Raw genomic sequence first — 26,970 nt, 5'->3', positions numbered from 1 at the left:
CTATTCCTTTCTCCCTTATGTGCTTATCTAGCTTCCCCTTGAATGCATTTACGCTGTTTGCCTCAACTACTCCCTGTGGTAGCAAGTTCCACATTCTAACCATTCTCTGGGTAAAGAGTGGGATAAAGGTAATGCATGTGATCAAAATGGGGAACGCTTTTTAGAATGCATCCAAAAGTCCGTCCTAGGTCAGTATGTTTCTAGTACAACAAGGAAAAAACACTGCTTGATTTAATTCTGGGAAATGAGATCAGACAAAGAACTGGTAAAAGTAGCAGAACAATTGAGAAAATGACGATGACAACATATTTGGGTTCAATGTGAAAAAAGGAAAGGAGAATGAAGTGTCAAAGATAAGTGGGCTGGACTAGAAAATGACACCCCCTGTGCTCGCTGACCTACATTGACCTCCAGTCTGGCAACACCTAGATTTTAAAATTCTCTTCCTAGTTTTGAAATCCTTCCATGGCCTCGCCCCTCCCTATCTCTGTAACCTCCTCCACCCCTACAACCCTCTGAGATATCTGCTCTCCTCCAATTCTGGCCTCTTGCGCATCCCCGATTTTAATCACTCCACCATTGGCAGCTGTGCCTTCAGCTGGCTAGGCTCTAATCTCTGTAATGCCCTTCCTAAACCTCTCCTCCTCTCTCTTCCTTTAAGATGCTCCTGAAAACCTACCTCTTTGATCAAGCTTTTGGTCATCTGTCCTATTATCTACTTATGTGACTCAGTGTCAAATTTTGTTTTGATAATGCTCCTGTGAAGCGCCTTGGGACGTTTTGCTACGTTAAAAAGCACTGCAAAATGCAATGTTGTTGTAGTTTAATGAGATTAAAAGGGATTATTTAATTTTTTTTAAAGCTCCAAGACTAATTAAATTCTGAAGGAATGAGACGCCACACTTGTAAAATGACATTTTCAGGACCAGAAGTGTTGTTTGGCAGCAATTATGACTGATCACAGTGTTAAAAATTTACTTACACCTGAATGCACCAGCCCTATCTTTTTCTGGCATGTTTAGTGGGTAACTAGTGGGTAAGTAACTTCACGCCCTCACATTCATTTCAATGCAGAGTCTATCGGTGAGGTACTTATGCCACATTGGGGAAACACTGTGTGTATGTAGATAAACCTGTATAATCCCCTTTTAACTGCTGTATTCCCCTCCCCCCACAAGACAGTTGCAAGCTGAGAGGAATAAGGCACGTTCAGACTTGCCTGCTGCTGAGAGAAGGAAAACCAATCAGGTTCCAGCAGGTGACCAATCCGTGAGTCATCACAGGTTCGCGGGCTTCACGAATTCAGTACTGTATTGTGAGAGTTGGAGTAAAGGCCTATTTCTTGTAGCTCGCTGTGTTGCCTATTTCTTTACGCGGGAGACCGTAGTCCTCCACATTGGTGACCCCGAATGTCGGCGGCCGAAGCCCCCGACTCACGCAGCCCTACAGAGGCCAGCAACGACCCGATGGCAACCAGCAGCAGCCTGATGTCGGCCGGCGCCGCGTCCTTGAAGCTCCCCACCTTCTGGGAACACCAAGCACCAGCTTGGTTCGCGCACTCGGAGGCCCAATTCACCCTTTGCAGGGTTCAAGACGATGAAGAAAGGTACCTCCACGTAGTCTCAGCACTAGCAAGCTCTACCGCCGCCAAAGTTCTCGACCTGCTGGGGAACCCACCACAGACCGGCAAGTACTCAACCATTAAGGGCCGCTTGGTGCAGGCTTACGGCCTGTCCAAGGAGGAGAGGGCCCGCAGGCTTCTCTCACTACCAGGCCTCGGCGATTCTACCCCGACCCAGTTGATGAGCCGGATGCTTGCGCTCCTGGGCTCTGAACCGCAGTGCTTCTTGTTTCGGGCCCTTTTCCTCAGCCTGCTTCCTCAGCAGGTACAGACTGCCCTCGCGGGGTCCCCGATCACGGACTGCGTACAACTGGCAGCCGCCGCGGACAAAATTTTCGCCGTCGCCCAACTCGGCTGTGCAGCCGCGAGGCTCCCCGACACCACCGAGCGCGCGCTGCCACGCCAGGCCGCAGAACTATGCTACTACCACGCGCGTTTCGGCCACAAGGCCCAACGCTGCAGAGCACCCTGCTCTTTCGATCAAACCAAGATGGCCGCCCGGTCCAACGCACCAGCCTCGCGCCGCCGCCTAGGCCCACTCGACCGCACCCCCGCCGCCACGATGGCCATCGGCACCGCAGGTAAACTGCTGTACATAACCGACTCTCTTTCAGGGCGCAGATTCTTTGCGACACCGGAGCCCAATGCAGCATAATTCCTGCCTCCCAGCTCGACATCCAGGCAGGCCGCAGCGGCCCACCCCTCGTGGTGGCAAATGGCGCAGCCATCGCTACTTTCGGAAAGCGACGGGCCGAGGTTTGTTTCAACGGCCAGCGATTTACGTGGGATTTCGTGACGGCCTCGGTAGCACATCCTTTGCTGGACGCCGATTTTCTTTGCGCCCACGGACGCCTGGTCGACGTCCGCGACAGGCGCCTGATCGACGCAGCAACTTTTGCTTCACTGGCCTGCCAGCAGAGCAACAGCCCGGCCCTCGTCGGGTCTTGCTCCGCCCCGGCGCATGACGACTACGCCCGCCTACTCGCAGATTTCCCGAGGCTCACACAACCGACCTTCTCAGCCGTGGCAGCCAAGCATGGGGTCGAGCATCACATCGCCACTACGGGACCACCAGTGTTCGCTCGAGCCAGACGCCTGGACCCAGCCAAGATGGCGGTGGCCAAGGAAGAATTCGCCTCGATGGAAAAACTGGGCATCATCCGCCGCTCGAACAGCCCTTGGTCGTCCCCCCTCCACATTGTGCCCAAGCCGGGCGGTGGCTGGCACCCCTGCGGCGACTACAGACGGCTCAACGACGCCACCACGCCCGATAGATACCCCATTCCGCACATCCAAGACTTCTCGGCACACCTAGCAGGAAAGTTCGTCTTTTCCAAGGTCGACCTGATTCGCAGCTACCATCAGGTCCCCGTCCACCACGCAGACGTCCAGAAGACGGCGGTCATTACCCCCTTCGGACTGTTCGAGTTCCTGCGCATGCCTTTCGGGCTTAAGAACGCCGCACAGGCCTTCCAACGGCTCATGGACTCCGTCCTACGGGACCTGAGCTTCCTGTTCGTCTATCTGGACGATATCCTCGTGGCCAGCACCAGCAAGGCCGAGCACATCGCGCATTTGCGCTCCCCTTTCCAGCGTCTCAGCCAACACGGGCTAATTGTCAACCCGGCCAAATGCCAGTTCGGAGCAGCCCAAATTGACTTTCTCGGCCACAGAATCTCGCCAAGGGGAGCCATTCCCCTACCTTCCAAGGTGCAGGCGGTGGCGGACTTTCCCCAGCCCACCTCGGTTAAGGCGCTGCAGGAATTTTTGGGGATGGTCAATTTCTATCACCGGTTCGTGCCCAAGGCCGCCGCACTCATGCGCCCCCTCTACGAAGCCACCAGGGGCAAAACGGGCAAAGAGCAACTCACCTGGTCCAGCGAGATGGCGACAGCCTTCCACCAGACCAAAAGCGCCTTGGCCAATGCCACACTACTGGCCCACCCCATCCCGGGCGCCAAGACCGCCCTCACCACGGACACCTCGGATTACGCCGTCGGCGCCGTCCAGCAACAGTGGGTCGAAGGCGCGTGGCAGCCACTGGCATTTTTCAGCCGACAGCTGCGCAAGAACGAGCAGGCCTACAGCACGTTCGACAGAGAGCTCCTGGCCCTGTTCCTGGCAATCTGGCACTTCCGTTTCCTTCTGGAAGGCCGGCCGTTCACCGCATTCGTGGACCACAAGCCGCTCACTTTCGCCATGGCCAAAGTAACCGAACCCTGGTCCGCGCGCCAACAGCGCCAACTCAACTTCATCTCGGAGTTCACCACGGACATCTGCCACGTCGCCGGCAAGGACAATTTGGTGGCCGACTACCTCTCAAGACCCTCGCTCCACGCAGTGCACCTGGGCGTCGACTACGCCAGCATGGCGAGAGACCAGGCTGCCGACGCGGAGATCCAGGCCCTCAGGACGTCAACTACCAGCCTCACCCTGGCCGACATCCACTTCCACGCAGCCGGCACAACCCTCCTGTGCGACGTCTCAGTCCCCTCGCCTAGGCCGGTCGTTCCATCCGCCTGGCGTAAGCGAGTTTTCGACATCATCCACGGCCTCTCACATCCAGGGATGCGTGCGTCTCAGAAACTTATGTCCGCCAAGTTCGTCTGGCCTGGACTCCACAAGGATGTGAGAGACTGGACCAACACATGCGTGCCGTGTCAGCGCACTAAGGTCCAGCAGCACACCAAGGCGCCATTGGAGTGTTTCCCGGTGCCCGAGAGGCGTTTCGACCATGTCCACGTCGATCTGGTAGGCCCCTTGCCGCTGTCGCACGGTTTTACACACCTGCTCACGATCGTCGGCCGCACCACCAGATGGCCCGAGGTGGTTCCCCTCGCCTCCACCACCACGACCGACGTCGCGCGAGCATTCGTCTCGACATGGATGGCCCGGTTCGGCGTGCCGACCGACATATCCTCGGACAGAGGCCCCCAGTTCACCTCCCACTTGTGGAATGCCATCACCGCCGGCCTCGGCACCAAGTTGCACAGGACAACAGCCTACCACCCGCAGGCCAACGGGCTCTGCGAGCGCTTTCATCGTTCTTTGAAAGCCTCCCTCCGCGCCAGCCTGGCCGACACCAGCTGGATCGACAAACTACCCTGGGTTCTCCTGGGATTGTGTACCGCGCCCAAAGAGGACCTCCGCGCCCAAGATGGTCTACGGCCAACCGCTCAGAGTACCAGGCGACTTCCTTCCCCTGACAACGGAGCCGTGGTCGGCCGCCAGACAGCTTTCCCTGCACCAGGACGCAGCCCAGCAATTCCGTCCAGTGCCCACTTCGCAACACGGCCCGCAGCCGTCCTACGTGCCTCGAGATTTACGACATGCGGAGTTCGTCTTCGTGCGCCGGGACGCGCACAGAGGCTCACTGCAGGCACCATACACTGGCCCCTTCCCAGTATTGGAGACGGGGGACAAAGCTTTTCTTATCGACGTTGGCGGGAAGCCGGACCTTATTTCAGTAGACTGCCTCAAACCGGCGCACCTGGACCTCAGCTTCCCGTTTCGGCCGGCTCTTCCCCCACGGCGGGGCAGACCTCCCGCATTGGCGGCGGCCCCACAAGAGGACCAAGACACGCCAGAACCTTACTCCCCGGCCGCCGCCCCACCTTCGCCGGCAGCCCGTCCAGCCAGCCCACCGGCAGACCAGCCGACGAACCAACCGGCCGACCTCCCAGACAGCCCTCCTCACACGCCAGATGGCTACTACAGCCGCTTGGTCAAACCTCCGCAGAGACTGACTTTTACAGTTAACGAGGATTCTGGGGGGGCGTATGTGGCGTTGCCACATTGGGGAAACACTGTGTGTATGTAGATAAACCTGTATAATCCCCTTTTAACTGCTGTATTCCCCTCCCCCCACAAGACAGTTGCAAGCTGAGAGGAATAAGGCACGTTCAGACTTGCCTGCTGCTGAGAGAAGGAAAACCAATCAGGTTCCAGCAGGTGACCAATCCGTGAGTCATCACAGGTTCGCGGGCTTCACGAATTCAGTACTGTATTGTGAGAGTTGGAGTAAAGACCTATTTCTTGTAGCTCGCTGTGTTGCCTATTTCTTTACGCGGGAGACCGTAGTCCCCCACACTATTATAACACAGCCTGTGGAGGAGCAGGGTAACTTGGACCTCAACTTCCAGATTTCCGCATTTAACATGTGTACACTCTGGAAGTTGCTGTCTGATTTACTCCATAATAACGGTGAGTGCTGTTAGAAGAAATGGAAATGACTTGAAAGAAAGTTTAATCCATATACACACATTAGGGAGAACCTCTTAATTGTTTTGTACTCAATAATCTGCCAGGTCGTACAGGCAAAAACATTGGGGTTGTTCAAGAAATCATTGGATGTTGTAATGGGAACATTAAGGTACAAAAGGCAGATGTTTTGATGGGCTAAATTGTCTCTTTGTATCTCTGGTTTTTCTTCTGATTTTTATAAAACTGACAGTAGGAATAGGCTGAGACAACAGTCTTCAAGAGACAGTGGGGTAAATGTGCATCTTCACCACATGGGTGATAAAGCTGGTGGAGTGGATTTCCTGCCTGTTATAGAACCTGCCCGATTTTCATTTGTTCCATTGATTTCAGTGGAATGAAAATCGGGCGGGTCTACAACAGGTGGCCAATCTGCTCTGCCAGACTGACAGTCACGCAGTGAAGACAAAAATTTACTCCAGTGCCTCGAATTCTCCCAATTATGATTATCTAGCATAAACTGCAGTTCACTGCATTATGTTAAAGGAAACAAATGGACTGTAAACACAAAATGTAATGCCTTTCTAGTCTGTTATTAATTTTGAAGTGGCTCACAATATTGGAATCAATAACTGCTGTTACCTTATTGTGCCGAAGACAGCGTTTAAGAAGTTCAACTGCCATATCGAATTTTCCAGACTGAATGTAAACATCAGCCAGAAGCAACCAACTCTTTTCCAACTCCTCTGCATCAATTGCATTCCAGTTTAATTTTGCAATGCGTTTCAGCTGATTTCTTGCACGAGGAGTCTGCTTTAAAATCATGTAGGCTGTGGCCATTCCAAATAGTGCAGGAATGTGATCCTTCTGTATTAAGAATATCAAGAATAGCTGTACCAAATTATTAATTCAAATAATACATTGTAGTTCTACAGATGCCTTTCAAATAATTTCTTGTAGACTTGCACAGGACTGAACTGAGCTTAGATGAATGAAATTTGAGCACGAAGAATCTGCAAACAAATTCATTTTGCAACATCTTTATTCTCTCAGCGCTACATTTCAGAATTTGTTTCCCTGGACATCTGAAAATATTTTTCAGAAACGCCTAAAAATCTAGGGCAGATGGCCTGTGGTCTTTCAAGTGCTAGTTGATAAAATCTTTATAAGCTGTGGAGAAATCTATCAAATAAATAAGTGAACATAGATTCCGAAGAGGAAGATCCTGATTGACCAAAGTCCTTAACATCATGAGAAAATGACAACCCAAGTGGACTGTGGAATAGCCGATGATATAGTCTTCCAAAAAGCATTTGACAAAGTCCACCATAAAAGGCTATTATTTAAGCTCAAAGCTTTGGGGATTTAAGGTAAATCATGGGAATTAATAAGTAATTATCTGGAAGGTAGAAAACAACAGCTACTTGTTATTAGAGTTATGTTGGGGTAGAGGTAAACAGTGTGTGGGGTATCCCAGGGCTTGGTGTTTAGACTAATACAATTCCTCATTTGTCTCAATGACTTGGATTCTGAAACTCAATGCAAATCGGTCAGATTTGCAGATCATGAACTAGGAGAGACAGTGGAATTGGGGCTTCAAAATTACAAGGCAAATTAAATAAAATATGCATGTGGGCAGAACAATGACAGTTGAAATGTAATGTAGACAAGTATAAAGAACTTCACATAGGAAGGAGAAATGGATGACGCATGTACTTCATGAATAGTGTTTAAACAGACAAGGATGAAATGGAAAGAGACTAATCTTAGTCAACTCAACACAACACACAAAATGTCCAACCAATGCAGAGCAGGAATCAATAAAAACCAACAGAATGCTGAACTCCATAGCTAGAATAGCAGAGTACAAGTACTGTACAATGCTCTGGTCAAACCACGGCTTTGATTACAATAGCAAAATACTGTGGATGCTGGAAATCTGAAACAACAGAAAATGCTGGAAACACTCAGCTGGTCAGGCAGCATCGCGGAGAGAGATACAGAGTTAACATTTCAGGTTGATGACCCTTCGTCAGAACTGGAAAAAGTTGGAGAAGTAACAGATTTTTAAGCAAGTGTGGAGCAGGGAAAGGGAGGAGGGAAGGAAAGAACAAAGAGGTTTGTGATAGGATGGAAGGCAGGAGAGATTAAAAGACAAAAGGGATGATGGTGCAAGGCAAAAGGAGATAGTAATGGGACAAGTTAAGAAACTGGGGCCTAGAAATTCACTTTGGGCCCGCCAGCTGGCGTGCGCCCAAATGTTAGCGCTGAGCGCGGAGCCAGTTGCGCCCGTCAGATATTCAGTTTTTGCGCCCCAAGTCGGAACCGGGCGCTATTCCAGGGTGTGCCCGCCCCCGCTTGGGGCGCTGAAACTGAATTTCAGCGCTCTAGGCGCCGCTGCGCCACCCGCTGCGGAGCGGCAGGCTGCGGTACTGCAGGCCTCCTCCTTCTCTTAAGGGGGAGGTGCCTGCAACGGGGAGATCGTCGCTGGATAGTGCCGGCAAATGAGCCCGGCACCACGGAGAAGTGCCGGGTTCGCGGAAAGCAGCTGGCAATGCCGCAGGGGGGGCGGTGGAGGAGGCCGGGGAAGGAGGTGCGGGCAGGCGGCCGCCGAAAAAGCGGCCGGCCGCACCTCCACCTTAAAGCGCCCCACTAAGGCTACAGGACGGCCCCGTTTTCTGATCGCTGTTTGCGGCTGCTGCGGAGGAGGCGGCCGCAACTAAATATGGCGGTCGGGCCGGTAGCGGGGCACTGCGCACACCGATGACGTCATCGGTGGCGGCGCAGCGCTACTGGCTAACGCCGCCATTACCGCAGCGCTGAATATCGGCGAAAGCTCAGCAAGTGGCGCAAAAGCCCTCTTTGGGCGAAAACTGGGCGCAAAGCCTACTGAATTTCTAGCCCAAAAGATGACTCTAGATACGGTGTAAATGGCAATGGCAGAATCATCAACAGCTGCCATGTGAGAGAAAAAAGAAAACATAGGAGTCGAGGTTATAGTCTGAAATTGTTGAACTCGATGTCGAGTCCAGAGGCTGTAAAGTGCCTAATAGAAAGATGAGGTGCTGTTCCTCAAGCTTACGTTGAGCTTTGTTGGAACAGTGTAAGAGGCCGAGGACAGAGTGATCAGAGTGGAGTGGAGAATTACATGACAGGCGACCGGAAGCTCGGGGTCACACTTACGAACTGAACGGAGGTGTTCTGCGTTTGGTCTCCCCAATGTAGAGCAGACCACATCGTGAGCAGCGAATACAGTATACTAAATTGCAAGTAGTACAAGTAAATCGCTGTTTCACCGAAGGAGTGTTTGGGGTCCTGGACGGTGGGAAGAGAGGAGGTAAAAGGGCAGGTGTTGCATCTCCTGCGCTTGCATGGGAAGGTGCCATGGGAAGGACTGTTGGGGGTGATAGAGGAGTGGACCAGGGTGTTGCGGAGGGAGTGGTCCCTTCGGAATGCTGATTGGGGGGGCGGGGGGAAGATGTGTTTGGTGGTGGGATCACACTGGAGGTGGCGGAAATGGCGGAGGATGAGCCGTTGAATGTGGAGGCTGGTGGGGTGAAAGGTGAGGACAAGGGGAACCCTATCGTGGTTCTGGGAGGGGAAGGGGTGAGAGCAGAAGTGCGGGAAATGGAACAGACACGGTTGAGGGCCATGTCAACCGCGGTAGCGGGGAATCCTTGGTTGAGGAAAAAGGAAGACATATCAGAAGCACTAGTATGGAAGATGGCATCGCTAGAACAGATACGGTGGCGATGGAGAAACTGGGAGAATGGAATAGAGTCCTTGCAGGAAGAGGGGTGGGAGGAAGTGTAGTCCAGGTAGCTGTGGGAGTCAGTGGGCTTATAGCGGATGTTTGTCGCTAGCCTATCCCCAGAAATGGAGACAGAGAAGTTGAGGAAGGGAAGGGAAGAGTCGGAGATGGACCATGTGAAGGTGAGGGAAGGGTGGAAATTGGAAGCCAAGTGAATGAAATTTTCCAGTTCAGGGCGAGAGCAGGAAACGGCACCAATAGTCATCAATGTACTGGAAAAAGAGGCGAGGGAGGGGACCCGAGTAGGACTGGAACAAAGAATGTTTCACATATCCCACGAAAAGCCAGGCATAGCTAGGGCCCATGTGGGTTCCCACAGCAACACTTTTAATTTGGAGGAAGTGAGTGGAGTCAAAGGAGAATTTGTTCAATGTGAGAACACATTCAGCCAGGTGGAGGAGGGTGGTAGTGGATGGGGACTGGTTGGGCCTCTGTTCAAGGAAGAAGCGGAGCTGGTGGGGGATGGAGGTGTAGAGGGATTGGGTGTCCATAGTGAAAAGGAGATGGTTGGGGCTAGGAAACTGAGGCCCAACCAGTCCCCATCCACCACCACCCTCCTCCGCCTCCCTTTCCCTGCCCCACACTTGCTTAAAAATCTGTTACTTCTCCTACTTTTTCCAGTTCGGACGAAGGGTCATCGACCTGAAACGTTAACTCTGTTTCTCTCTCCACGATGCTGCCCGACCAGTTGAGTGTTCGCGGCTTTCATTACTCTGTCCAGTTCTAGTTAGGGGACATTCAAGCACTGGAGGCAGTGCAGAGGAGAGCCACAAGGCTGATTCCTAGTGTTCTGAGGAAGACTGGAGAGACTTGCGCCTTCTTTCCAGGCTAAAAAAGACCCTGAAAGATGATCTTATTGTAGTATGTAAGATAATTATGGTAATGGGAAAAATAAATCTGGAATACTATTTTGAATTACGAGAGTAGGACAAGGGAATAGAGGTTGAAACTAGTATAAAGTAAGTTTAGGACTGATATGAGGTTCTTCACACAAAATGTGATTAGCATGCAGAATGGACTTCCAGATACAGTATTGGAGGCAAAAACCCTGAAATAATTTCAGAAACATATGAATTCAGATGAGCAGAAAAGCCTTCTTCATCCATAATTATCTTGTGACTTATAGAAAACTAACCTCAGCTGTTGCTATTTCAGTGAAGACATTGAGAGCTCGTTCCACGTTTGCTTTTTGCTTTGTTGCCATGAGGCAGCAGCTTTCCATTATGCGTAACTGAGCATGGCCTTGAATAGTCTGAGGTTTAAGTTCTTTTAGGAGTTTCTCTGCTGTCATCACAGCCAACTGCTCCGATTCTTGCTTTTCAGTTGAGTTTCTATTGGTAACAAACATGTAAAAAAAAACACCCAATGTTTTTTTCTTGATGTGGATCCCTACTAGTCTTTCCTATCTTGGAATTATACTGCATTCACATGAATATTTTTTCAAATGTAAGATAGCTTTACATGCAATTGCAATAGTATGTACAAGGTATCTGAGCATAGTGAATCCTAATAAATTACACTGGTCAACTAGTAATCTAATAAGTTACTAGTGACTTGGCACTCTAAATCCTACACAGCGAAACTTAGACTGTGCAATGGGAAAACTAAAATAAAATTACAGTATTTTCCCCCACTAGTCTAACCTGAACCAAGAAAAGTTAATTTCATTTTGTTAAAGATTTTAGTTTTAGATCTGGGATAACCATGATAAAGCAAAAAGTTTGATAAAATAATTGAGAGGTTATAAAAGCATTAAAAGCGATGCTAAAGCAAAATTGAACATGCAATTTAAAAGGAATTATCATTTAGTTTTCTTCATAGCTTTTCAAGTAAACATACAAGACAAATATTTAATAGCAATGTGCTCTCACCGCACATCTCCATCCAGATTCTCAAATACTTCACCTCCTATAGTATCGTTATCTGGATTCATGCAGATCTCTATCATGTTATAAATTGCATTTTGTCCCCAGTCACTGTCCTTGCGAGCCTTATTGAAGTGTCGGAGTGCATCATTTGGTTCCCCAGTGTACCTAGAAAGAGAAAAGCACTACAAACACCCCTTCTTCATGACAAAATGCTTTTGTTACAAAAGTGGAAGTGGCTACTGAAGACATGATTACAAAGCTTTAAGGGTACAATAATACTGCCACTTTTTTATTGATGCAAAGTGGCTTTGACTGCACACGGATCCAAAAGTGGTATCTTAACTGGGAAATTAAGTCTTGAAATACTCACATTTTTAAAATTGATCTGGATTTTGTAGTTCTCACATTTGTCAGTTTATAACATTTGATTCCATACATATTTGGATCTTCTAAAATAATTGAATTTACTATTGGAGCCTTTCTAATTGTATAGCTTTATCTTTTCACAAAAATTCCCCATAAAGACCAGTGGCGAAGTTGCTTTCTTCAAAATGTTAAAACGAGTGTTGAGAGACCGAGGAAAAGCTGGCACATCATATTAAGACAGCCACTACAGTTGCTGTGGCATCAGTTCTCAGAGAGTTTTGCTTGTCACGATGCTGATGGGAAGGGGGGACAAGAATAGGAATGTCATTTGTCTACTGCTACCTCAGTAAGAGTGGTATAGGTGTCATACATATTGGCCGGATTTTGCGGTCAGCGGCGAAGGAACGGTTCTTGCTGTTCACCTCGCTGACAGCTGCCCACAGAGTTTGATCATCTGATCCTGCGCAGCGCCCTCTACAGGGCATCTGTGGCGTCTGAGCAGGACAAGGAACAGCGAGGCTCTTCAACCAATCAGATTGAAGAATCCTCACGGACATGCAGAGTCTAAACCAGGAAGTATAAAGTAGGAAATATAAATTAACTTTAAATCATGTACTAAAAGCAAAATAAAGATTGGGAAATACGGATGGTATTAACAGAGAGAGAGTAAAAGAGACAGACAGAAAAAGTAAAAAAAACTCCAACACTAACTTGTGAGGGAAGGAGGCTTCACACTTGTTAAATTAATTTTTCAGGGCCACAGAGGTTGTTTGACAGTAATTATCACTTATCAAGCCGTTAAAAGCTCACTTACTCGTGAATGCACCAGCCCTAACTTTTTCTGTTGTCTTTAGTGTGGAACTAGTGGGCAAGTACCCAAAGTTCTCGCCGATGCATTCATTTCAGTGCCGAGTCTATCGGCGAGGACTGCAACAGCGCATCCTGTGGAGGAACGGGGTATCTGATAGCAACTTCCAGATTGATCCGCACCGACAGGGAAATACTCATTGTTGGCAGCACGGTGGCATAGTGGTTAGCACTATTGCCTCACAGCGCCAGGGACCCGGGTTCGAATCCGGCCTCGGGCGACTGTCTGTGTGGAGTTTGCACATTCTCCCCGTGTTTGCGTGGGTTTTCTCCGGGTGCTCCGGTTTCCTCCCACAGTCCAAAGGTGTGCGGGTTAGGTTGATTGGCTATGATAAATTGACCCTTAGTGTTAGGGGGATTAAATACGTGGGGTTACGGGGATAGGGTGGGATATGTGTTGGTGTAGGGGTTACGGGGATCGGGTAGGATATGTGTCGGTGCAGGCTCGATGGGCTGAAATGGCCTCTATCTGCACTGTGGGGTTTCTGTGATTTCTGTGATGCAGAGTTGCTGCCCAGCAATTACGGACCTTTTTCTTACGGCTAGTGAAAGCAGGCGCAGGAGCCTGTTTCACTGTGAAAGGAACCCATTTGAGTGCATCTGAAAGGATTGTTAACCGTTCTGGTATCACTTTGCAATAAAATACATGTACCTAGTGGCAACATTTACAAACATTAAAAATATAAAATATGACAATTAATATTTAAAATGATCAATGTTTTCTGCACTCCAATTGCATGAGCCAGTATTGGGCATGTGGCACAGATCATTTATACTTCCTCCAAATGTATGAAATAAAACCATTTTGCTATTTAATTATTTTATATAATACATTTAAAGCTGGCGCACAGCTGGTGTGCTACGTGCATGGTGTATAGTAAATTTAAAAAATCATTGCCAACACCTTTCAGTGCTGTTGAATCGCATCTGTCGTAATGGACCTTTGACAGGATATTAAATGCTAGCCTTAAAAGTATAAAAAACTTACCTGATTTACATAAAATACACCTAACACATCCTTAATTTAAAAAGCCGGGATGTTTGAAGTACAGTACAGGTCATTCTTGGGGCTAGAAAAACACTCTACAATGCTCCTTAGTGCAAATAAGAAAAGGAAGATGTTTCTTAGTATGAAATATAAATAACGTAACGTTTCCTACACTTTCCAAGTGACAGAAACTGTTTCAACCTCAATAGAATGTTGAGCAGCTAAACGATTTATTTCACTTTACTAAACATCCAAAGGACGAGAATCTCTCCATTGACCTCAAATTATCTTTAACCTTCAAGTGGAAAACAGATGCCAAATTATTGTTGGTATTTTGTTACATAATTTTAACAAAATGCTGATATATGAAATAAGTCCAAGTACCAGTTTAATTTAAATATTTTAAAATGTAATTTCAATGGAAGCGACTGAAAGAGGTTTCTGTGGGCGCGGCTTAGTTTTGACAGATTTTGTGGGCGTGTCTTCCCTTACGTATAGGCTGTACGCTTGTAAGCTGCGTTCCTGGTCTTCGTGATGTAATATGCCGTGCACAGCTCTGCTGCGCTGAAGATGAAGTCTACATTCTGGGCCTCCACAAGGTAAGTTCATTTTATTTTCGGAGATCGGCGGCGCACTCTGTAGCTACGCCGCTGACCGCAATTTTTGAGCCATTGACTTAGGAGGGGCTGCAGTGCAGACTTACCTGAATGATACCGAGCCTTAAAGGGTTAAATTATCAGGACAGGTTGCATAAACTTGGTGACATGAATCAGTCATTCATGAAAGAAAGACTTATGAAATAATACTGAGCAGCCTACGGGTGGCGCTGTCCAGGGAGAGTATAAATACTCGGGCACGGGCCCAGCTTGCACAGGACATTCTTAACAGGAACTAGTGAAGGACACAACTAGACCTCCATGTTGTAAAACAGTTGATTAAAGCTTTGTTTAACGCTTAGATCAAGTGCCTAGTAGTTTTCTTACGTCACTTGGTTTGAGTTTCAAAGGTTGAGGTGTGATCTAACGGAGGTGTTGAAAATGATAAAATGAGTCGATAGGGTAGATATGGAGAAACTATTTCCTCTGGTGGGGGAATCCAGAAAAAGGAGGCAGAATCTTAAAATTAGAGCTAGTCTATTTGGTATAACATCAGGAAGCACTTTTTCACACAAAGGGTAGTGGAAATTTTTACCCCTTACCCCTTCACTCCTGAAAGTGGGGACAATTCCACAACAGTAGCCCTACACTTGCTCATTCGTTGCTATGTTTTGTTCAACTGTCCTATCATAGAGGCCATCACAACCAAATCTGATCCATTATTAACCGTCACTCATGTGCACATTTTGTTTGAAAATGAGAGCAGCTATCTTGGCTCGTTTCACCCTCCACTTCACTCAGGAAAATGAAGACCAATCTAGTACCCTTACTGCTTCCCTGACAGTAACTGATTAACTCAGCACAGGTCAGATTAAACTTGGGATCTTCCTGGTCTTTGTGACACCATGTGGTATATTTGTTCATTGAGTCATCAGTGCTTATTTATTTTTTCATAATTGTCATAATTATAGGACAACTTACCAGAGGTACAATCCTTTGCAATAATTAAAACCAGGCTCAGAAGTTGGTCTTGGAGTGTGTTTTTCAGCCATGTCAAGGAATCTGGGAACTTCTTCTAGTTTTCCGGCTCTCCTCAATAAATCGATCAAACGTGCTAATGTCATAAAATTATCTAAACAAAAAAAAAAACTGTATAAATGCTAACTGTCACAGTTCGAGATTCTTTGGCCATTTTCCAATACGAAAGACTTGAACATAAGTGATATTAAAATGTATTGAGCAAAAACTGCCCAAAGGCGCCAGCCCCATCAGACAAGAGGTATTTAAAATGCAGGATGGCAAGTTGTTTAGCACAGATCCCAAACAATGGCCAATTTGTTAGCAATGTCGGGTTATTCTGGAAAACTCCTAGAACCCTGCTGCTGACAAACCAGTTTGATCAGGGAGTAGCTTGTAAAATTCAGCACACAGAAATTCAGGACACAGAAAGTCAGTCAGGCAGCAACAGGCTGCAAAAGGACAACCTCTGCCCTAGTCAGGGCAAATTCATGCTTTTACATTAGGTAAAGCGCCCACCAAAGTGGGCTAGCCTATCTATGGTCTTTATTTTTGTAATAGGACATGAACAGAAGTTATACTAGTTGTACCGTGTTTCTCAATCATACTTAGTATTTGTCTGTACGGTTGACTGTGGAATAAAGCAGCTTATGCATCAAACCAATTATCTTGCCAAGTGTTAACTTGGTCCACCTTGGGAGAGACTGAATGAGTGCACTTGTGAAAGACACAGAGATCTGGTCTATAACAGAAGGGAGTCTCATTGCTACACTCCCAGGTCTGGCTACTACTCATTAGATACAGGCAAGAATATGGTGACCAGAACACTTAAGGGCGCAGCAGTCTCCACTGTACCAGATTAAATATCAGTGGCAGACCCAAATTTGTAACACTCACATAGCTCAATTATTAAATGGAATGCAGAGTTTATTCAAATCAGGTGCCAATTATCCCCACCTCCTAATTATTCACATATTAGCTGGTCAGAAATATTTGATATTTTTCATACCAATGTTTGCAGAATAGGTAAATAATGACAAGTTTCAGGTTACTGATCCAAATATTCTCAGATATAAGATCGCCTGCTTACAAGACGTTACCAATGTAAAGCAGTAAACGGCTATGTTTACCTGGTTTGCGCTCTAAAAGTTGTTGAAAGTGAAATACAGCTTGGTCATAATCCTGCTTTCTGAACATCAGATCAGCCATCATCTATAACAGAACATCAAAATGACTCAAATTAGAATAAATATTACACAGCAATGTGCCAAGGCAGTAGTGGATAAGATTTGCTTAAAAAATGACAAAAGATATTTGCCAGTAATCTCTTCCAATATAATAAATATAACATGACTTATTTAATGATAATAATGAGGCTGTAAAACTTTTAAAAAATTCATTCATGGGATGTTGGCGTTGCTGGCAAGTTCGGCATTTATTGCGCATCCCTAATTGCCCTCGAGAAGGTGGTGGCCAGCTGACTTCTTGAAACTGCTGCAGACCATCGTAGCAGTTTTTTTTGATACGACAGAGTGGCTTGCTGCTGGGCCATTTCAGAGTCAAGAGTCAACCACATTGCTGTGGGTCTGGAGTCACATATAGGCCAGACTGGGTAGGATGGCAGATTTCCTTCCCTAAAGGACATTAGGGAACCAGTTGGGTTTTTACAACAATCCGGTAGTTTCATGGTCACCATAACTGATGCTAGCTTTTTATTCTGGATTTATTTAATTAACTGAATTTAAATTCCCCAACTGCTGTGGTTGTATTTGAATTCACTAGTCCAGTAACATAACCACTATACTACTGTAGCTGCAGGGCATTACCTGTTCTTTGAATGCAGGTATCCTCTACATACTACCAGGTGTAAGCCCAGGTTATCACAAGGAGAATCACAAGGACATTACTGCTTTAAGATGGTTTTTGTAGTGTATGTGCCTTTAAGAGCCCCATGTGTACTGTAATGCCGGTAATGGCCACTCGGGCTATATAAGCCTGTATATTGTGTTGTATCAGTTAGTTCCCTTCCAGACATTGTTTAGTAAACACCTGTGAAACCAACTCCTGTCTTCAGTGTCTCTATCAACACACGGACACAACAGTGGCGACGAATTGGAAACGGACTTACCTGCAATTCGGCAGCACCTCAAGGACATCGATTCCTCTGGCGTCCAAAGTTGAAAAGAAATCAAGAAAAAGAAAAAGCTGTGGTTTCACCAGCTAGCCAAGCTGGTGGCAGGTACTGCAATAATCCTTCCTGGGCGTCGGGCTGGGGCTCCAGCGGCTGGCTCTGCAGCTAGGCCAAGCAGCGAAAGCAGAGGCAAGCAGTAACAGACGGGGAGGGAGCACTCGGGAGACGGCCGGCGCTGCAAGCAGGTCGGCGTTCAGACTTAGAGAGAGAGTCCGGCAGGAACGAGTCTCCAACTATAAATAAATAAATAAAAAGAACGGAAACCGCGGGAAACAGCGTTGTCATCGGCAGCAGCGGCGGGGAAGCGCGGGAAGTGCCATTTTTTTTCTAGGATGCCTAAGTCTGGCAATATTGATGCTTTTGATAACAAGATAGAGGATTGGACCACATATGTGGAAAGGGTGGAGGTATATTGCACCGCAAATGGAATAGAAGATGAAAAAAAAGCTTCAGTACTTCTAAATCTAATGGGCGCAAAGACATATAAGCTGTTACGAAACTTAATCACTCCAGCCGAACCGATGGACAAGAATTTTAAGGAGATTGTTGATACCCTACACTGCCAATTCGGGGCAGGACTGGCAGATTCTCTACGAGACAAATTCGTCTGCGGTCTCCTAAGTGAAGGAACACAAAAAAGGCTACTTTCTGAGAAAGATTTGACACTGGACAAGGCTTTCAGTGCAAGAGGAGCTGCAGAAATACAGCAAAAGCCACAGGACTTCGGCACCCATGAAATGACACGGGGTTTCGAGAGATGTTATCGCTGCGGCAGATCCACCCATGACCAGAGGGACTGCTGGTTCAAGGACAAAGCATGCAGGCAATGCGGAAAGATGGGACACATTACACGTGTATGCTGATCTGGAAACAAAAAATCCACTAACAGAAAAAAAATCAATAAGGAAAAGCACAGAAAGGTACAAATGATGACGGACAGTAGCTCCGAAGACCAGAAGAGCGATAGCGACTCCGGAAACAAGAGACTAAGCTCTCTCAAATTACATAATGTAATTGCCAAAGAAGATTACCAGACCATTTGGGTTACCCTCACAATAGCAGGGTCCCCAGTTAAAATGGAGCTAGATACAGGATCAGCTCTGACCGTCATAAATCGACGGGATTACGAGCGGCTATTTCCGCATATACCTTTAAAAGACACATCCATTATCTTGAAAACATATACGGGGCAGAAAGTATACCCCAAAGGAAAAATAAGGGTGCCTGTTGTATACAATGGCAAGGAAATACAGAAGTTGTATTTATACGTTCTACAAGATGGTGGTCCACCGCTGTTGGGACGTGAATGGATCAGAAAAATACGTTTAGACTGGCACTCCATTCAGGCACTGACAGTGACCAGTAAGGAAAAAAATGATGATGATGTCATACCTGAACGATTAAAAGACATCTTGGCCAACGCCAAGGAAGTGTTTCAAGAGAAACTAGGAACCTTGAAAGGCATCACCGCCTCAATAAAAGTGGAAGATGCAGCAATTCCCAAGTTTTTTAAGGCAAGGCCGGTGCCATACGCAATTCGTCCAGCAGTCGAGGCAGAGCTGGAGAATTTGGAAAAGGCAGGCGTATTATCCAAAATAGATTGGAGCGAGTGGGCAACACCCATCGTCCCGGTCATGAAGAAAACGTTGAATAATGATAAATCTGAAGAACAGAGAAAAATTCGCATCTGTGGAGACTTCAAGGTGACTGTAAACCCGGTCCTTCACACGGTACAGTATCCTCTTCCGAGGAGAGAAGATATTTTCGCCTCACTATCCGGAGGGAAACGTTTCACCAAAATTGACTTGGCACAGGCATATCTACAGATGGAGGTTGAAGAGGCCACTAAAAAGTATCTGACGATAAATACACACAAAGGCCTATACCAGTACAATCGACTGGTTTTCGGAGTAGCATCCGTTCCAGCTATCTGGCAAAGAGCTATGGAGCAAGTCCTCCAAGGGATTCCGGGGACTCAATGCTACCTAGACGACATCCTTGTAACAGGAGAAAACGACAACGAGCACCGTGCCAATTTGGAGCAGGTGTTCACTAGGCTGAGAGAACGGGGCCTACGAGCAAATCGCCCCAAGTGCGAATTTTTCCAGAATCAAATATCATATTGTGGCCACATAATTAATAAGGAAGGGTTGCATAAGTCACCTGAAAAAATTGAAGCGGTCATAAAAGCCCCAGCACCTGAAAATGTTTCACAATTAAGGTCATTCCTGGGATTAATAAATTACTATCATAAATTTTTACCAAACTTATCAACTCTTCTGCACCCTCTTAATGAACTGCTACAAACAGGAGTAATTTGGAAATGGAGCGAAGACTGTAAACGTGCCTTCCATAAATGCAAAGACTTAATCAAGTCCAAAGAAGTTTTGGCTCATTACAACCCATCACTGCCAATCAGACTGGCGTGCGATGCATCCCCTTACGGCGTAGGAGCAGTATTATCGCATAAATTCCCTGATGGCTCGGAACGGCCGATAGCTTTTGCATCACGCTCATTGAACTCAGCTGAGCGTAACTATGCCCAAATCGACAGGGAAGCACTCAGCCTGGTATGGGGAGTGAAGAAATTCAACCATTACCTACACGGACAAAAATTTACCTTGTTGACTGACCATCAACCACTCATCTCCATATTCAACCCTAAAAAGGGTGTTCCCATTATGACAGCGCAAAGGCTACAGAGGTGGTCCCTTTTTCTAGGGGCACACCAATACAACATAGAATACAAAGGATCAAAACAGTATGGGAATGCTGACGGGTTATCGCGCCTACCGTTGCCAACGGTAGAAGAAGCACCTACCGTAGACCCAGTGGAGATTTTCTACTCTACCATAGTCGAATGTCTACCAGTAACAAATTCTGCCATTGAAAGGGAAACTAGAAATGACCCGACTCTCTCACGAGTCTACGATTTAACAGTGAAGGGATGGCCAGCACATGGCGAACCACTGTTACCAGCATTCTCGCAAAGAAGAGAACAGCTGTCAGTGTGCCGAGGAACCTTGATGTGTGGATCCAGAGTGGTGATTCCACCCAAACTCCAGGATAAAGTTCTAAAGGAGCTTCACGAGGGGCATCTGGGTGGAGTGAAAATGAAGAACCTAGCCAGGGCGTTTGTATGGTGGCCAGGTATCGATGGAGACATCGAAGAAATGACCAAGAGCTGCCTAGGCTGCCAGAAGGTCCAAAACGCTCCACCACAAGCCCCTCTACATCCATGGGAGTGGCCCTCATCCCCCTGGCAAAGGGTACACATCGACTTTGCTGGTCCATTTATGGACTCAATGTTCTTAATCGCGGTTGATGCACACTCCAAGTGGCCGGAGGTAATAAAGATGTCCTCCACCACCACGGAAAAAACCATCACAGTATTAAGGACCATATTTGCCAGGAATGGGCTGCCGGAACAGATCTGTTCTGATAATGGACCACAATTTGTGTCCGAAGAATTCAGGAAGTTCTTAAAAAACAATGGGGTTAAGCACTACATGTCCGCCCCATACCATCCCGCCACCAATGGATTGGCTGAAAGGTTTGTCCAGACATTCAAGAAGGCCATAAAGGCCATGGGTAATGAAGACATAAAACTTCAGCACAAGGTGGATAACTTCTTGTTCGCATACAGGAATGCAACACATATGGTTACAAACCAAACTCCCGCCATGATGTTCTTCAATAGAAACCTAAGATGCCGGCTGGATTTGATCAAGCCAAACATCAGAAGGGACGTGGAGAACCGGCAATTTCAAGGCATGAATGAAAGGCCAACTAGAACCTTCCAGATAGGTCAACAAGTTTTGGCCCGGGACTACCGTACCGAGAAATGGCAGCCTGGAACTATCTGCACATGACTAGGACCGCTGATGTATACCGTAGACATCGGAGAAAGCATAATAAGGCGCCATGCTGACCAAATCATAGAGTCATCCGAAAAGGGACAACCTACACCACAACTCTATACGCCTAATGATGAAGTAGAGATACCCATATCTACCTCCGATCCGGTGATACTGGAACCCGATGAACCCGACACTGGCATTCAAGCCGAATCAGCCTTGCCAAAAGAACCTACTACACCACCAGAAACTACTACACCACCGAGGCGTTATCCGGACCGAGTCAGGAAGCCTCCAGAGAGACTGACTTATAATTAATTAACTGCTGCAATGTGTAGATTATTTTTCTTGTAACATGTAATTAATGATTACTTAAAATATTATGTGCTGGTTGGCTAAAAAGGGAGGAATTGTAGTGTATGTGCCTTTAAGAGCCCCATGTGTACTGTAATGCCGGTAATGGCCACTCGGGCTATATAAGCCTGTATATTGTGTTGTATCAGTTAGTTCCCTTCCAGACTTTGTTTAGTAAACACCTGTGAAACCAACTCCTGTCTTCAGTGTCTCTATCAACACACGGCCACAACAGTTTTGACGTCTGATAACAGGGGAATCACCTTGTATTTGGCACTCTTTTTTTATACTGTGCAGGAGAAATTGCTTAGCATTGTCTAGGACTGTACTGCAAAATCTATTTCAGGCTCACATTTGTCATATGTAACACAACTCAATAAAGTGACAGCCACAGGCAAACAGGAGGAGTAGACTGCAGCACAGGAAAAGAGCAATATTTAACACATAACTGACCTCTAAGAATAGCTAATTCAAGACATGACTGGAAAGTCCCGTTCACGCACTAATTTTGGATAAATGATTTGCTGTGAATGGTTTCCAATATTGCTCTTGTATGGTGACTACTCACGACATTTAAGATTTGTGCAATTTGTATTCCGTGAGCACTCCCATTCACAGGTTGGGTTGCCTAAGGAACCACTCACAGGAGGTCAATAGCGAAGGCTGATTTAAATAGTTCCAGCAACCATTTAAATTGCAGCATTCTCAATTGCAACTGAAAGGAAAGTGTTTAAGCTGCCAAATTCCTGGACAACAGAATTTTCTCGACTATTCGCCACCAGATATACTCATGCTGCACTGGAGCTCATGCCGTAGGAAGTGAGGGAAAGGAGGCCTGTCCTCTTTCTGAAGGGCAGCTACATAGAAACAACTGGTGCAGCTAGGCTAGCAGGTGATAACAAACAGGGTGAACAACACCCAAGGGACCTGGATCCGAATGTGCAAGAAGATGGCAGGCCTGAAGAAAACGGCCAAGGTAAGGCTATCAAACAGCTTTTCTGTCAAGTAAGTACACGTGCTTCCTCATAGCTGGTTTCCCTTTCACTGAATCCACATCCAAATTATTTATTACCTTCTTGCTCCAGTGCTTACCATGCATAGCCATACTGCAGCATGACACAACTATAAGCTCCAGCTTCCATCTCAAACAGTTGTCACATTATTAAAGAGCTTCACACAGCAAATCCTTCAAATACAACCTAGCCGGATGATGCATCTTCGTTTACTGGCACACAGGTTACTGCAGGTTAGGCACATCTTTGGCGCTATATATTCTCCTCTACGTGAAAGACTACTTCGCTACATGCATGGCGAGATGCACACCATAAACTATAAGCCCAAGCTGGAGGCAGGCCCAGAAACTACAAGCCTATTAAGGAACCTACGTTGGAAATAATTGGATACAAAAGCATTGAGGGAGTTGGAGAAGGTGCAGCAGAAGACCTGCCCCAAGCTCAGAGTTAGTACCGTCACGCCCTTATCATACCTTGTTCACCTTTCTCTCTTGCATGTGTGCACACACAATGACAAAAACATCACACACAGTACAGTAGTGACGATACTGCATTAGCAACCCAGAGATCTTGGGGCAAAAATTCGGTCACACCCCTTTTGGGGCGCTAACTTCGCCGGGGCACTACTTCTGAAAAAGTTAGTGCCTCCGCGCCCGAAATTCACTGGTAGCGCCCCAAGAGAGAGGCGGGTGGCTATTGGAAGCACTCCCCCTCCCTCTTGGAGTATCGTGGCGCTACGTGCTGTGGTACTGCAGGCCTTCCTCCCCTTATTAAAGGGGAGGGGCCTTGTGCAGCACAACCCGGGGCCCAGCTGGGCCACCAGGGATCGGGGTACCGGCAAAAGAGCATGAAGCATGGCCGGCACCCCGCGGGGGGTTGAAGAGGAGGCCGGGGATGGCAGGCGGCCAGCAACAAAAATGGCCGCCCAGCACCTTCCCTTTAATTATCGCCGCCCTGCCGCACGTACGCCCCCCAACCCCGTCGGACATAGCGTCCGGCGGTAAGTCAAGGGGCGCTACCGAAGTTTGCGGCCGGGGCACGAGCAGGGTGCTGTGCACTGCAATGATGTCATCACCACAGGGCGCTACCGGTTACCAGGAGGCGGTAGCAGCACCGCGTCCTGGCGCTAGTTGCTTTGCTAACAGGAGGTGCAAAGCAACCGAATTTTGCTCCCCATGAGTTCAAATTCCACCATAGCAAATCGTGAAAGTGAATTCAATAGTTTGTTGGCTAGCGCCCATTTAAAAAACCACCCACCTGGCTCATTAACATCCATCAGGTAAATAACCTACCATCCCTGCTCCGGTCTAGCCTATACATAACTCTAGTCCACATTACATGGCTGATATTTAGTGCCCATTTAGTTGGTCTTCTACTTAGCTGTAAAACTGCTTTGACAATCAGGGATGGGCATTAAATGGGGCTTTGGCAGCATTCACCATACCCTAAGGATGAATTACAAAATGTATATTGCAATGTGTGAAGGTGTCTATGGGAGCCAATATTTTAACACATGTTCCTTTTCTCTTTTTGTAGTACATGGGAACAGCCTAGCAGCATTGTCCATGGTCTCAGCTAACTCAGCATCCTGCATCACCCTCAACAAATTTTGTAAGCATCAGCACAGCTATACACAATCCAGAGGATTTAAATAGTGATCTTGAGGAGGGAGCTCCATCTGAGCTAGTGTCCAGGTGAATAGGAGTAACCTATGGTGGCAGAAGAGAAGCAGAAACCCATTGTATAAAGGACTGTCTTGCATCCTTCCTTGGCAACTGTTTTTACAGATTTGGACCTTACAGGGCTTGCATATTAAAGGAGATTGCTGCTTGAGCATCTACAGAAATCACCTGAGGAGCCACCTCTCAGCGCATCACTACCTTTGTCCCATCCAGCAACCCTGCACAAGTGACATTTGAAATACCAGAAAGTAGGCAGAACCAACCAGCCATAACAGCAGCAGATGTGGCTCAATAGGTTGCAAGGTTATTTCAGGAACCTGCACAAGTAGATACGGAGCACCTGAATCCCACCCAGCTCTGCCTGAAACAGCCAGGCAGCACACATTGCTCATTCCACTGAGGAATTCCTTAGGAATCACAAGTTAGGAGTTGCGATACATAGTCTTAAGGGGAAACATTGTGGGTAAAGATAGTAGCATTTATAGAAGACACAAAGTAGCTGAATAAATTGGTTAGCCTGCAATTTGAATTTAGTCCGGTGAGTTTCTCGCTCATTGTGGAGAATAAAGAAAAACTTGCATTTTGTATACAGTATTGTCAGCACAAATCAATGCACTTTACAGTTAATGGATTGTTTCTGATTTGAAATCATTGTTATTTGGCAAAAAAGCAACAGCTCAGCAAACAATGGTGACTGATGATATTTGAGGAAATGCAGAGGAGGGTATTGCTGATAATGCTCAAGGGTCACTTTCTCAGTGCCACGTGGACAGCAGGTTTTTTTTTAAGGGACAAACCTATCTTCCAACAGGTAAGCTTCCAGTCTCCCTCGGACTTCAAAATAAGCCTGGCACAGATGATTATCTTACAGTGAAAGCACCATGGCTGTTGCCCGGGAAATAGGCATCAGTGTCTCTGCTAAATTTATATAGCACCTTTCACAATCTCAATGTCCCAAAGCACTTCACAGCCAATTAGTACTTTTGAAGTGCAGTCACTGTTGTAATGTAGGAAACGCAGCAGCCGATTTTCACACAGCAAGCTTCCACAAACATAAAATAAATTACCAGATCATATATTTTAGGTGTTGGTTGAAGGATAAATGTTGGCCAGAAGACCAGAAGAACTCACCTGATCTTCTTTGAATAGTTCTGTGGGATCTTGAACGTCCACTTGAGAGGGCGGGCGGGGCCTTGGTTTAACATTTCATCTGAAAGACGGCACACCTCTGACAATGCAGCATTCCCTTGATACTGCACAGAAGTGTTAGCCTAGATTATGTGCTCAAGTCTCTGGAGTGGGGCTTGAACCCACAACCTCAGAAGTCCTGTTACAACTGTACAGGGCGTTGGTGAGACCACACCTGGAGTACTGCGTACAGTTTTGGTCTCCTTATTTAAGGAAGGATATACTTGCATTGGAGGCAGTTCAGAGAAGGTTCAAGAGGTTGATTCCGGAGATGAAGGGGTGTCTTATGAAGAAAGGTTGAGCATGTTGGGCCTATACGCATTGGAGTTTAGAAGAATGAAAGGGGATCTTATTGAAACATATAAGATTCTGAAGGGGCTTGACAGGGTAGATGCAGAGAGGATGTTTCCCCTCGTGGGGGAATCTAGAACTAGGGGACATAATTTCAGAATAAGGGGGCACCCTTTTAAATCGGAAATAAGGAGGAATTTCTTCTCTCAGAGGGTTGTGAATCTTTGGAATTCTCTTCCCCAAAGAACTGTGGAGGCTGGGTCATTGAATATATTTCAGGTGGAGATAGACAGAATTTTGAACGATAAGGGAGTCAAGGGTTATGGGGAGTGGGCAGGGAAGTGGAGTTGAGACCAAGATCAGATCAGCCATGATCTTATTTAATGGCAGAGCAGGCTCGAGGGGCCAAATTACCTACTCCTGTTCCTACGTCTTACGTTCTGACTCAGAGGTGTTGTGCTACCACTGAGCCAAGGTTGACACATTTCTGTTCAAATAGGCCATTGTATTGTGGCTAGGGGCCCAGATGGCTATACAAATACCCAGTATTTTGGCAGAATTGGGCAGTCCTGTTATGCTGCTTTTGCTGGTTAATAAAAAAAGGTGATGTTGGTCCCATTGGATAGAATATCAATCACCTCTGATTCAGTTGTAGGCACAAAATTGATGAATACTGCATGCTAGCCTCGGAGAGGGAAGCAAAAAAAACTGAGAGCTGTGGTCACCTTGACTGTCACTGGTAGTAGCAAAGAACTGAGAAGCCAGGGAATAAATGGAAGAGCTGGCATATCTAGATGATGATGGTCATTAAGGGTACCAATAGGGCTATTTGAGGTGATTGATTCTTCTAAGGGCTGAACTCTTTCTTCTAACACAAGTGTCGCTAAAATTGGTCAAAGAATTGAGGAGGTTTCTTCGCAAAATAAGGATCTATTACACAATTAAGATAATGTTTTTGACACTAAAGTCCTGTCTTCAGTCGAGTCTCAGTCTTCAGTTCATGCTTAATTCTAATTCTTTTAGTAGTCTTTGTAGTACAAAGTGTAGTAGTTCTGTAGCT

General features: G+C 46.8%; 1 protein-coding gene across 6 annotated transcripts in view; it reads right to left on the bottom strand.

The window, feature by feature from the left end:
* Window positions 1-26,970, bottom strand: part of ttc21b (tetratricopeptide repeat domain 21B) — a 128,558-nt gene that overhangs the window by 18,019 nt on the left and 83,569 nt on the right. For 5 of the 6 annotated variants that reach the window (XM_085986447.1, XM_085986446.1, XM_085986448.1 and 2 more), the window contains 5 exons: window positions 16,465-16,546; window positions 15,299-15,449; window positions 11,504-11,665; window positions 10,768-10,963; window positions 6,464-6,688 (listed from right to left, as the gene is read on the bottom strand). In XM_085986447.1, coding sequence (XP_085842573.1) covers window positions 6,464-6,688; window positions 10,768-10,963; window positions 11,504-11,665; window positions 15,299-15,449; window positions 16,465-16,546 — 816 coding nt within the window. Of the gene's footprint in view, window positions 1-6,463; window positions 6,689-10,767; window positions 10,964-11,503; window positions 11,666-15,298; window positions 15,450-16,464; window positions 16,547-26,970 lie in introns of those variants that run through there. The other variant, XM_085986451.1, reaches the window with a different exon arrangement.

This window comes from Somniosus microcephalus, chromosome 4, assembly GCF_052327205.1.
Source record: "Somniosus microcephalus isolate GS21.2 chromosome 4, FLI_Smic_1.0, whole genome shotgun sequence".
NCBI lineage: Eukaryota > Metazoa > Chordata > Chondrichthyes > Squaliformes > Somniosidae > Somniosus > Somniosus microcephalus.
This window is presented reverse-complemented; position numbering and strand designations above follow the sequence as displayed.